Source organism: Maylandia zebra, linkage group LG23, assembly GCF_041146795.1.
Source record: "Maylandia zebra isolate NMK-2024a linkage group LG23, Mzebra_GT3a, whole genome shotgun sequence".
NCBI lineage: Eukaryota > Metazoa > Chordata > Actinopteri > Cichliformes > Cichlidae > Maylandia > Maylandia zebra.
In genome coordinates this window covers 35094888-35108603 of record NC_135188.1, presented here as the reverse complement: position 1 = coordinate 35108603, position 13716 = coordinate 35094888, and the positions used below count along the sequence as shown (strand labels likewise).

General features: G+C 43.8%; 2 protein-coding genes across 3 annotated transcripts in view; one reads left to right on the top strand and one right to left on the bottom strand.

Moving 5' to 3' along the window:
• mgat5 (alpha-1,6-mannosylglycoprotein 6-beta-N-acetylglucosaminyltransferase) overlaps positions 1–4307 on the top strand; it is a 107477-nt gene extending 103170 nt beyond the window's left edge. For both annotated transcript variants that reach the window (XM_014413148.3, XM_076880774.1), the window contains exons 16-17: positions 425–582; positions 862–4307. In XM_014413148.3, the coding sequence (XP_014268634.1) occupies positions 425–582; positions 862–1060 (357 nt within the window). In that variant the 3' untranslated portion in view covers positions 1061–4307. The remainder of the gene's footprint in view (positions 1–424; positions 583–861) is intronic.
• A 928-nt stretch (positions 4308–5235) lies between these two features.
• The window catches only part of LOC101481453 (transmembrane protein 163a), a 33896-nt gene continuing 25415 nt past the window's right edge, over positions 5236–13716 (bottom strand). Inside the window, exons 6-8 of the mRNA XM_004552568.3 lie at positions 10694–10805; positions 10237–10378; positions 5236–9614 (exon numbers count right to left, since the gene is read on the bottom strand). Coding sequence (XP_004552625.1) covers positions 9554–9614; positions 10237–10378; positions 10694–10805 — 315 coding nt within the window. The 3' untranslated portion in view covers positions 5236–9553. The remainder of the gene's footprint in view (positions 9615–10236; positions 10379–10693; positions 10806–13716) is intronic.

Sequence of the window (13716 nt, the reverse complement as noted above, 5' to 3'; positions counted from 1 at the left end):
CTGTTATCTTCAAATTAAAGGTATAACATGCCAACAAAATGCTTTTATTCAGATTAATTTTGCTCTTATTTTCTGTCATATTGTGTTACAGTGTTGGAAGATCATATTAAAGACGGACATGTTTTTTAAATAATGAGGTCGGCACGTGTACGAAGAATACTACACGTTTCATTTCTGTCAGCTTTTAAGCTCTTGGATCTCTGTAATCTCCGAGCACAGAAGCCCCGCCCACCTCCCGTTTAAACCTCCTGCTTGCATGTGGCAACCAATTATATGAAAGTTAGTTTAAAGAGCGGCAGAGCTAACTTATTTTTACTTTCTTTACATAAAGCATACAGGTATTACAGAGTTACGTTTTTTTTTTTCCTTTTCCTTTTTCCTCCTTTTTGCACTCCTGTTGTTTAACATCATGTTGTGTCCTCAGGACTTCTGTCACGGTCAGGTCATGTGGCCTCCCCTCAGCGCCCTGCAAGTGAAGCTGGCAGAGCCCGGGCACTCCTGCAAGCAGGTCTGTCAGGAGGAGCAGCTCATCTGTGAGCCCTCCTTCTTCCAGCACCTTAACAAGGACAAAGACCTGGCCAGGTGGGACACATACTTTGCCTCAATACTAGTGGCCACTAGGTGGCAGCACGACACAGGCTTAAGCTCATGTGAGCATTTATCATTCTCTGATGAGCTGCTGAAACCTGCAGTTATAGTTATGACCACTAGTGGGCTGAGTTTAGTTACAGAAGAAAAATGGATTATCAAGCCTGCAGCTCAAAGACACCAGTGTGTGCATGTGTTTTCTCTTCTTGTCTCTCCTTCACATTAAAAAAAGTGTTTAAAAATAAAATCTAAAGCGGTCCGTCTCTCCGTCAGGTTTGGCATGGACTGTCAAACGGTGGAGTCGAGCGCCGACACCGTTGTGCCCGCATACAGCGAGACTCGCCATCACTGCATCTTCCAGTCGGACCTGCTGCTGTTCAGCTGCGCCGGCGCCCACTCGACACTGCAGCGCATCTGTCCCTGCCGTGACTACATGAAGGGCCAGGTGGCGCTGTGCAAAGACTGCCTATAGCAGCAGCACCCAGGCTGACAGAGGGTCAGGAATCAGATGGGATTGCGGTGATCGGGGAGGGGGCGGTGGTGGGCGGATGTACAGCAGCTTCAAGGAGTGTGCTTGAGGGAGACGCACATTCCCGAGCAGTCATGCAACTATCAAACACACAAACCAGACTCCTTTGTGACAACAACAGGACAAAAAGAACAATCACAGGACTGAGCTCGCTCTTCATATTTATTGTTTTCCTCCGGTAGCTGGAGGAGGAGCACTCCTGCAGCTGACCGGAGCATCTGCCAACTCTCACCTTCATCAGCAGGTGGCGCTATGAGGCCTGGAAGTGGCGTGGATTTACTTGAATCAACAAAGGGAGTCGTACGAAGTCGCAGCAGATGAGGTGGACTGCACATATCGGTGACCCTCCACCCCTCCACTCCACCCTTCCGTCCATCTCACCCCTGCTCTAATCTGAAACTGTTATTTTTAGGTAGGTTTGCACTGGACCGGCACCGCTGAAGGCCCACATCCCCCAGCATACACACACACACACACATAGAAACACACACAAACACAGTGGGCTGTAATCAGATTTACACTGTAACCAACCCATTCATCTCTTGACTAGATTGGACAAGTAAAAGTAGAAATCTAGATTTTTATCCTGGCAGTTTCGATCGTTTCCTGACGCATCCTCACCAGACTCCGTGATCTTCATCCCCACCCTTAAAAGAGAGGAAATTCAAGACTGTCGTGTTCGGTTTTCATACATTTAAGTTGCACACGTGTTTTAAAACGTTGTAAAGATGAGGGACTGTGTGTGTCTGTGAGTGTTTCTGCAAAAGGCCAGTAGAGAATTGTAATTTTTTTTTGTTTGTCTGCCTGTTTTAAGCACACCATCCGGCACTAGGCACGCACCAAAATGACATCGCTCGTTCTCTGTGTTGTGACGTCGAGTCGTAGACGATAGCCGTCATCAGTAGCAGCGGTAACACCTTGCAGCAAAAGGCTGGGAAGCCTTACTGTCAACACGTTGTTCCGAAGACTCGTAGAGAAACACAAAATCCTTACTTACAGAGATGTTCGTCCATGTCTTTGTGTAGTAAACTGTTTTTAAAAAAAGACTAAGAAAAAAAAAAAGACAAAACAGATTCACACTCGTCTCCCATCTTCCACACGACCGCTGTAAATCCTTTGCAGCATACTGTACGCACCACAGACATGTCAACAAAGAGCTCCGCGGCGGGCGCTACGCCTTGCATCTCCTCCTTTTCTTTGGATAATCGTTAGGATCTTAATTTGCCTGTTTATTTGCTAAAAAAATATAAATAAGGAAAAAAAGATGAGATTTGTATTTCTTGTGGTGAATGGAAAAAATGCACTAAGTTAATCAGAGGTTTAACATGATATTAGTAACACTGTATATTGTTCATATGAGTTTTAAAGGTTTTCTTTTGTATTTATTTTGTATACAGATCTTTATCGCTGTGTTCGGCTGGAAATCTTTTTCTTTTTTTATTTATAGGATGGGTGTCTTTTCTTTTGTTTCCCTTTTTATTGACTTTTATTTATGGAGGGTAATTTAAATGTAATTAAAAAAAGCATATTTGTCTCTAGGTGTATGAATAAAGAGAAGGAGACTTTGTCTTCTGCTGTCCTGCTTTCAGCTGTGATATGAGACCAAAAAAAGCAAGAAAAATAAAATATTGGAGCATTTTTATTTTGCACCAGAATTTGGTCTCAAATGGATTTACGTACCTAAGCCAGGCCTGTGTCTGTCTGGCTGGCTGCTTTGTGATCATTCTAGAAAGTATAGTATAGAAAATATCTTATCAAATGTTTGATTATTTATTCCTTAAAGAGCTTAAATGACACAAAGATTGGTTTAAACTTTCCAGTCTAAACGTAACTCTCATCACGCTCTCTGTAAGGCAGACAGTAGTGGACAAACATGCTTGTTTTGTGGGGAAATGAGCCTCGTACACTTTGTGCTTTGCTTTCATTTCACTGTTGTTTCTGTTTGCACATGTTTCAGTTCAGCCTGAATGGCGCCTTTTTCTTCTTCTTTTTTCTTACCCTGTTAAGCAGGTCACCGATCTGCCGCCAAGTTAAGTGTTTCAAAAAACATGACGTGCCTTTTTGTGGTTTAACTTCAGTTCTGCTTTTGTTTGACGACTGTTGGTGAGCTATTTGTGGCAGGGTGACGTTACTCTGTTATACATGTTTACTTCTGCAACATCAGAGTCAGGTTGGGTTTTTTTGTTTGTTTTTTGATTTATATTCATTTTAAGAAATTTAAATTGGCTGTCCACATCTTAAGATTGTTTTGATGAAGATATTTGGGAAAGTGATAAAACTGATAGGCTCTTTGTTTTTCAGAACTAAAGTCAAAAAGAAAGAAAGCAGTGTCAGCTCATCATGTTTACCAGTCAAGCTCTGCAGTGGATTCACATGTGTGATAGTAATGCGATTAACCAGTTGAGTAGTCAGTAATAAGAGGAATCAGATGATCACAGCACATGTAGAATAAATGGGATGTCTGATTTTGAATGCCTTAAACTGATTACTCATAGTTGTCTGGTCCTTTCTAAACGTGACCTGCAGCACATGTGATGGATACACAAGTGGCTTCAAGCTTGAAGAAAGAAAGAAAAAAAGAGTGGTTTTTAAACTTTCACGAAAAGCATCTGGTGGTGCTTCAAAACAAATCCCATTAAAAAAAACCAAAACCAACAGTGCATTAGTGCAAATCGCTAGTTTCCACATTGGTTCCTGTTAAAAATGTAAAACTGGAGTCCAGTAATCAGTTTCAGGGGCATACATTTAAAAGGGGGCATACCTACAGTTTGATCAGTGAATTGTGAAACGTCACAGCATGTGCTGTTCTACAATAAATAATGAAGCAATAATCAGCTGCCTCTCCAGTGACTCTGTCATCGAGCAGACGACTCAGTTTGTGTCAAACCACAGCTGGTACTTCTTTACTTCTACTTGAAATGAAAGTCCAAGAGGAGTTAGAGTACATCTGACTGAGTCAAGAAGCAGCTGACCATTATCGAGCCTGCTAGGAAAGACGAGCCAGAAGCCATTTGTCATGCTTGCCCATGGGGGGCCGTGCTTGCCCATGGGGGGCCGTGCTTGCCCATGGGAAGTTGTTGGGGTTCTCTGTGTTGTAGCACCTTGAGGTCACTGTTGTTGTGATTTGGTTATATAACTGAAACTGAATTGAAGTAACTTTCAGAATAAAAGATTGTCAGCTAATAGATCAGCCTGGATGGTGACATTTTGGGGTTTTTTAGAATTCAAAAAGAAAATCAGGGCTGTAAGTGAAGCCTTGTATTTTAGTAGCACTGAATATGTCAATGTTTAGACCAGTGTGATCACACACATCGTTTAAATCAACCATGCACCCGTGGTTCTTCATCTTTAATGCACATTTAAACGGCGTCAAAATAGTCTCACTAGTATCTCCAGGACCACATTTCACACTTGATGACAAGTGCACACAAGCACTGAGTGACTCACAGGATGATTACTGGACTGTAGCGCTTAGCAGCCATTCTTAAAACATGAGGACAGAGTAGCAGATGGGACTGAGTCAAACTAAACGGCACATGCATAAGAGAGTTGCTGGAGCAAACTGTTCATTGATGGTTTTGGTCTTTTTATGGAACTTGGTCATGATTTATTTTTTTATTTTTTAAAGGTAGAATATCACCAGCGTTTAAAGCTCGTACATATCCAAGGTGGGAATGCTTGAGTTCGTGCTAAACCAACAGTGATACCCAGCACGATTCCTTTTTCAGCGAATAAGCAAATATTTTGAACCCTTCACAGTCGCTTCTTAATAACCATGACTCTGAGGCCTGCTTAAGTGATTAGCTAAACCCCTTCTGCTGCAGCCAGAGCCTTATTTCTTTTCTGTTAGCTGGGCTTGTTCAGAGCACATCTTTGATCAGATCATAGGATGTTTGGTTTCTGGAGGAATCTGCTCAGAGCGCCAAGCCATCAGCAAAGTTTGGACAGAATAAATCAGCGTATCTCATCTGTTTTGACCTCAGCATTGAATGTCTCCATTGTATGAACTCTGCTACACACACACCAACATGGATGAAGATTTGTTTTGCTCTCAGTTAAAAGTCAGAAACCCCAGGACAGCAGTGAAAAGTGGTAACACAATGGTTTTGTTTTCACTGTTCTTGACGAGTAAGAGGGATACAACTTTATTTTTAAATAAACCTTTTTTCTGTGACAAATGGCTCAGACTCTGGTTTTACATTACAGCTATACAGATTATTTACACGAGCAAAGAAGTGTACAGTCAGCAGGCTGAGGAGCGCCTCAAACTCTGTGTCACAGAGTTTAAGAAAACCGAGCTGATATGAAGTTAAATGTGTCTCTCGGTGTTTACGACATGTCCAAGACAGGAAATTAGTGATTACAAGCTGTTTGTATTTTTGTTGTGATCTTTTCTTAATATTATGGCCTTCCAAAATAATTTTCTGTTATCTGCATGTTTTGTTTCTCACACCGATTTTAGGCACACATGTATCTCCACAAGCTCAGGAACAGAATCGATCCCTTACTTGTATTTAAATAAATAAAACCAAACAGCACAGTCACAGATTTTTCATAAAAACTAGTATCACAGCACAGCATGTACATTCAGTTACGGTCACAGCAGCAAGCACAGACTGAGGAAAATGTGGGAGATATGAAAACTAACAAAGAAAAACCCTGATCAAGTTGCACAAACACCTTGAAAATTAAGGCTTTGGGATAGAGAGGAGCTCTATTGTACAAAGTAAGTCCTTCAATACGACGACGATGAGGAGGAGGAGGAGGAGGAGGAGGAGGAGGAGGACAGCTAGAAAGTGAAAGCTTCTTTAAATTAAAACCAAAAAGGACTTTGCCTGAAAATGTAGCTGCGACCCTTCTAAATGGCCCAAAACCAAACAGCAGCTTCACATATGAGAGGAAACGCGTTGACTCCTGATAAACAGCGACTCACTTAATGTCCACAATCATCACTGCATTGAATTTCATTAAAATATTTCCCTGTTGGGGCGTCGCCATTGACCCAAAACCGTATGGCAGCCTCTACAGTGTATGTCTGTAGTACTGTGAGCTCTGAGTGCAGGACAGACACTGTTTTCATTTCACCAGCCAGTAGGTAACAAACACATGTGTAAAGGTGGTAACAAGGAGAGCTGCTACAAAGGCCCTAACTGACCCCAGTAACTACTCCCAGTCCTGCTCCTCATTTTCACTGGTGCTGGAGACCTCCTCTTAAACACAGGAAACACGTGAACCCACCGGCTGCTGTCCAAAGTTCAGCACCTCAAACTCACAGAGAGCAGCAACCCGTCAGATCCATTTAGGGTGAATGCAAACAAACAGGGAACAGAAGCTGTTGATCTTCCAGCGTACACGAAACAAAACCCACTTGAGTCTGTGATTAATAGACTAATAATCCAGCTGCTTTTGTGTCAGAGGAGGTGGTTGCACCAACTACGATAACATTAAAGAAGTCTCCAAAGGAAGCACATACAGGAGAATCAGACAGATTATAATTGTTACTTCAATAAATTCATTTTGTAAGTTTATTCTTTCAGCCACGCTCTATTTATGGTTAAGGATAAATATAAAAAGCAGAATACAAATGTAGACTTTGTGTATGTGCTGATTTTAGAATCTTATATAAATCCTTAGAGCTCAATAAAACTGAAAAATCAACAACTAAAGTTCTGTCTACTAATCTACATTAATTACTGACGTCCTTCAGGAAAACACAAAGACTTTAGATGCTCTTTAAAGACTTTTCCATTACTGTCCATGCACTGCAGTCCCAGGGATGCTCCAGGAATGGTGACGCTATTTTCCAGCCAATTGTCAGGGAGTAGTGATTTCATACTTGCAGCTCCAGAGCACGTTAGGTCTGCAGCATTAGTTATCCCAGTAAGAAGTAAACCACCTTCGTAATACAGAAAAGTCAGGTTAACCCTGGAGTTACCTGGATAAACTCAAACCTGAACCAGCTCAACCTCTGATTCTTTTAAAGAACTTCACAGTTTCTAAGATTTGCTCCTCCAGCAGCAGTAACCTCACGTGTCTAAAGGTCTAGTCTGTTTGTAACACGCACATTTGACAAATACTGAGATTCATTGTCCACGTGTACACTGATGTCTGTTTGTGTGTGTTTTTACATACCTGCCCACATTAACGTGCAAAAACACAACTGTGGCCCAAACCAACAGAACTCCTACTTCATGCACAGGTTGGCTCGTCAGAGCGCTGACACGACAATGTTACAAACATAAGAGCAGAGAGCATGCATGAACTGAACCCAGGAGGAAAAATCCAGACAGGTTTGGTTCATGTTCTCTCAGGTTTTCCGATCTTATAATGCTCGACTTTGACGTATCTGAAGAATCCATCCAATTACCCCTGACAGTTAAAAACCTGCACACTGCGCTACAATCACCTTCTGATTACATGTTCCTGAAAATCTCTCTGCAGCTTTTGGACCAGCACCTGTTAACAGACAAACTGAAACAGATCACTTCCCTGGCAGAGGTAAGAACTCAGCTCTTGCTGCCCACTCATAAAAACAGCACAGTTTGTGAACAGCTTCTGTCTGGAACTCTTTCATAGTCTTCAGCTCCTAAAACTGCATCAGGGTAAAGAACAAGCTGAGCTTACTGATACCTGTGTACGTGTGGGGCCTTTAGCTTCAGCCATAAATCTGTTTTTGTGTCACTGGTCAGTATGAAAGCTGTATCTGCATTGAGTTCAGTGCCAACAGTGTGGAAGCATTTAGTGTGACGGTCATTTTCTTTGACCTTTACATGCGTCTCATGTGGGGAATTTTGTCTCAGGGTCAGGCTTCAAACACTCAGCTACAGTTGGTGGTCACAAGTTTATGTAGATTTACACAAGTTGGGCTGGTCTCTCGGAGGCATTTCTAAACAACTTCAGACGGCAAGATCATCGGTTCAAAGAATCGTAGTTATTCACGTAGTTATTCAGACGTGTCACCACTTTTCCAAGGTCTGGAAGAAAACCCCAACTCTTACCCTCGGGAAAGAGGAAATTGGTTGAGATGTTAAGGATCACTGAAACAAGAAAGAACCTCCTGGTAAAAAAGTCGACACCTTCAAGCACAAGTGAAATGTGTGACTGCCAACATGGACGAGCCAAATACCTCCTGGAGGAATATTTTATGGTCAGAGAGACACAGATTGAGCTGTTTGGCCACAATGACAAGACGTATGTTTGGAGGAGTAAAGGTGAGGCTTTCAAACCGAAGAACACTGTACCCACCGTCAACCATGGTGGTGGTAACATCATGCTCTCAGGCTGTTTTACTGGGATACACGTGCACTGCACAAAGCGGATAAAATAATAGTGTAAATTCAAATTCTGCGGCTCGAGGTGCAACTTGCACATATTTGATCCTCTGTAGACTTTTGCGTGGAGTAAAGAAAATCTGAAATATACTGAAACCTCTGCAGCCTGTTCTTGTTTTTGTTTTTGAATTATTGCACATGTATCCTGAACAATCATTCCACCCTAGTTCAAAATGCCAAATTACCATGACAGACCCATGATGACTGTGTGTAAACTTCTGAGCACAACTGCATATTAGATAACCGTTCTCATGTAATGACCTACATTTTGTAGTCCTTTCTTTTGGTCAGTAGATGGCGCGAGTTAATTGTATAAATGCTTTTCCTGGGAGGCAGCGCAGCCGTTTTGTTTTCCTTCTGTTAGAGTTACAGTGGAAAAGGGTCAGATCCCGACTCTCAGTGCCAAGAAAGATTTTTTTTTTGCTCCAGGATTGTAAGCTGGCACTAAAAGGACGTTGCTGCAGCAGTCTGGATAAATATTATAAACGGCTAATCACACGTCACTGAGCCTGTCATGTGTGTGCTTATGTACCTGCTCCTTGTGCCAAATGGACTTTTTATTGATATTTATCTTCTCTCTAGTCATAAAAAGGTAAACACCATTAATACTCCACCGCTACATCAGCTGCATCAATCACTCTGACCTGCTGTGCTGCAAAGCTTTATAGCACAGCTGAGCAAAGGCCTCGTGGAACCATGGGAAAAAACAAGCTGCTCTGTCGTGACGGGGTGATGACATGTAACTGAGGTATTGAACATCCGTAACACTGCAGTCTGAGCTGTGTACAACTTTTGAAAAATTACATTAACCCCCTCCCCCACAGTCTTATCTCTGTTACCTTCTTTAAATATGGATGAAATAAACATGAAAAAGCAGACTGTGCCTTTGACTTCTGAAAAACAGGTGAACATTTCATATGTACATTAAACTGTAAAACATTAAAAATATGCCACTGACGCCATCTTCCACTCCAGCTCTGAATGGGAGAACTGCACAGACAGCGACGCCTTCGCTGGCACCGCGAGGACTGATTGTGATTGTCTGTGGAGGGCCTCTACAGTCCCCATCCTGCCAGTCACTCCCAAACCCGCCCTCTGTGATCCGTCACTCAAAGCGCTCGTAGTTCCTGGTTTGTCGGACGCGGGGGACCATGTCCAGGAGCAGTCTGCGGCACAGAAAAAAAACAGGCAAAGAGATCAACCTCTGATCCACCTAATGATACATCTGAGCATCTCGGCTCAATATTGCACTTAAACATTAAGGTCGCTTTGGGGGATTTGAAAATGGAGATGACAGCAACCTTCAGACCCCTACCAGCTGTTAGAATACAAATTTTCTAGCCTCGAGATTTCAACCTTTAAAGGTGTCACTATTTTATTTTTTCATCATTCCCGTGTACAAAATATAACTTGCAATGCTTTTATATGAATCCAGTGACAAAACTGCACACACTGAAATTGGTTTTCCACACAGAACTAACACAGTGTAATTACACCAAATCACTTTGTAAGCTTTGGTTTTATGAATACTGACTCCAGATGGAGGTATTCTGACTTCATTGTGCTTTTATTATCTTAAAACACCACAGAGTATTTATTCGGGTAGTTCGTTTATACCATTTCCTCACTAAATGTCCAAACCAATGCTCTGCAAGCTGCTTTGCAACCCACCTCCACCCCAGCTCCTCTATTCATTCTGTGGATATGTTCTGCTGCAATATCAACAATTATCTCATGACACCAAATAAAAGGTACGCCATTTTTTTTTACCAAGTACTAGCCACTTACCTAACTCCATAGGCGAGGATGATCAGACCTATCAGGACACCTATTGTTCCATCCAGGTACCACACCTTGGGCTCGTTCTTGTAGACTTCAGCACTGATCAGGATGGAGAAGCCCATGATCCCCCCCAGCAGTGAGTTGAATCCTGGAAAGAGACGACAAATGTCAGTCAAAGTCGGCTTTGAGGGTTCAGAGGTCAGCTCCCAGAAACCTGCTAGTGTCACTGTGATATTCACCACTGTTTTCACCAAGAACCCAGTAGTGTGACAGATGTTTAAGCTGGCTCCATGCACCTGTAATCTCATCAACTATGAGGCAACTTTAGGAAACCAATTGGAGCTGACAGACATGTCAGAGTGACAAACCCATGATTTTTACGATTGTGATGGCATCACTACGGAAAGCTGAGAAAGTTTACAAGTTCTAAAAAGCTATGATCTCTCTGCACGTGCACACCTACCATCAGTGAGGAGAGCTCGGCTTGTCAGTACTTTGCCGAGCATGAACTTGATTACAGCCAATATGATGCACATCAAACCGCTGACAATGGACACGCTGAACAGGAAATCGTCCTGTGAGAAACAAAAACAACAGACCAAGAGTGGGATTCAATCTCCTTGTTAAAAGTGCAGCATTGGTTCAAAACACTTCAAGACTTGTTTTAGACAGTGATTACTATCAGCTCACAACAGGAAATTTTACCAAACAGCAACTTGTACAGGGTTGAATGTTTTTTGTTTTTTTTTTGGAAGTGACATCAGAAACAGCAGCATGTGACATCACGTGATGGCGGAGCTTCAGTTCATCCTTTGTCATCCTTTTTTTTTTTTTTTTTTTTTTAGGACAGGGGGAAAGAATGAAAGAAAGAGGGGGAGAGAAAGAAAGAAAACCAAAGGGGAGAAGAGACGGTGAGAAGGGGGGGAAGAGATAAAAAAAATAAAAAATAAAAAAAAAACTCCTGGGTCACCTGTATGGAGAGAAAGAAAAACAAAAAAAAAAACAGGGGAGACAGCAAACAACAAAGAGCATCATAATAATAGAAAAAAAAAAAAAAAAGCACCATCACAATAAACTAGCTAGTCATAGATATCAATAGTTACTAAATAATAAACTATATTGTGCAGCACGCAAGATAGACAGCGCACAGTGTGCTTTGAGGCAGCAGCCAAGAAAGCTGTAGTCCGCATCTGTGAATACCCATGTGTACACCTGTGTGCATACCTGTGTGGATCAGCATGCTTGCATTCCAAAGGTTTCTCCATGTAACGATCTGCTAGAGAGTGTGGGGGGGCCACAGCCCTGTCCTCTATGGTATCAAGCAGGTATGGAGGAGATCAAAACTCCAGACATCCAGAGGCCCCCAGAACACAAGAGACCAAGGAAGACCCACAGAGGGGCAGCCGCGCCACTTTCCCAGTAAGAGCTGAGGAGAGTCCCAGATGAGGGCTCACTCAGCAGCCGCGGAGCAGAAGCCAGGGGGAGTTGCAGTGACGCGCCCGTGAGCTCCGCCGGCAGCCAGCTGTGCCTGAGTGACCGAGCCCCAGGCCGAGAGGCCGGGGGCACCCCACCTCCGAAGTGGCCCGAGCGAGCCCCAATAAGCGGCCGCCAAGGAGTGAGCCGGTGTGTACCCGGACGCCCACCCCCAGATACAAAGAACCACCAACGCACCGATACCTGAGGGAGTCCGCCACTGACAGGGGAAGTGGTGGTGGGTGGAGATAGGCCTCCAAACCTTGGAGGGCCTGAGATGTCCCCAGAGAGGTGGCGCCTGACACCCAACCTGACATATAGACACAGACATACAGGCACACACAGACACAAACATCCATTCCCACCCTCATGCTCTCATATGCACTTCACACTCAACCGACGTGGAGACAGACATAAAGGGATGCTGTATACACGATCACACTCCCCAAGCATACTCTACTAACCGGGTCTAGGTACCCTTGCCCCTGGAGGGGGGAACTGCACCCAGACCCAGGTGGTGTTACCCTTTTCCCTGCGGTGGGGAGAGGCAGACCGCCCCGACTCCGCAGCAGCAGGGAGGCCCCAGACCGCAGTCGGACGGCCCACTCCTCCTAGCCCCCCCGCTCCAGTAGGCCGCAGAGAATGGGGGTGAGAGAAGACTCCAAACCTCCCTCCACCCGCTCATTGTAGTGTTGATGCATGTGTGTTCTAAGGTGCAATTAAAACCCAGGAGGGCATAGAGCTACCTGCCAGAGAGCAGCAGGTAAGCGCATAGTCCCTCCTGCTAGCCCTCAATGTCTACATGTATTTAAAATTGAGAGGTGGGCAACGACGCCAGGGGTGAGGTGTACACCCTGATGGTAACTTGGACTCCGTGTATCGTGCCCACCCCCAAGATCCTATATGTATGTGTAATGAGGGTGTGAGTAATGTGAATGTCTAAGTTGTGGGATAAAATTGAGGCAGAGGCAGCCAGAAGGGGACAGGGGGGGGGGGGGGGGGGGTAGCCTCCTCTGCATCCTGGTGACATACCCCTACTCCAAGGCCCTGCATGTGTGGGTGGTTGTGGTGGAGCAGGAGGAGGGAGGCAGCTGGAGATGGGGAGGGAAGGAAGGGAGGGGCAGGTGACCCCTCCCTGGGGCCAGCTCCCCCGCTGACACTCCCACACTCCGCGACCCGGGTTGAATGTTTTTAGACAAAGTTAGCTGCTAGCATTGCTAGCATTAGCTGATTACTTAGGAGTCCACCATCTGGTCTTCCTAGAGCACATTCTAGGTCAATAAAAATAAAAAATAAAAACTACCCACCCACCCACACAGGAGCAACAGGCAAAAGTCTAGCATTGATACTTTATAATGTAAAGGTCACAAAACCAATGGCTATGTCCATCCTTTATATACAGTCTATGGCCTTGACTGCTGAGGTTTCTTTTACTACTCAGTGAGTCAGCTCATGCAGGGTAATATCTGTATTTATAGACACAACCAGTACTTCACTGTGTACCAAACCCTATCTATCAGACTCTTCGTTCAAATTCAAAGACAAGGTCTCTTTTCAATACACCTACAATCACAAGGCAGCACACAGCTCGGGACTGTAGCTGTCTTTTAGCAAACTTAACCTTCCAATCCCTACAGGTTATTCAGAAAAGCAACATTTTAGCACAACGTCACATTTACCAAGCTCACCAACACTGTGAGTCTAATAACAACTACATCAGTAACAAGTTTTTTCACACTGAACTGATGAATCCAGCTGCTCTGCCTCCTTGTCAAAACAGCACAGACACTATCTCTGACAACCCTGACACCCCCACAATCATCACCACCTCCCCTCAGTATCGTTTACCTCCAGTAATGGTCCAACAATATTCTCCACTGCTCCCCGTAGCTCTTATGTAATTGCTCTTCCTGATAAGTCTTTTTTTTATTAGTGTTGGGCCACAGATTCGCTTCCTGCGCTTTATCCGTTTGGTTTTCAACAATTTAAACATGACTTTGTTGTTACATGTTT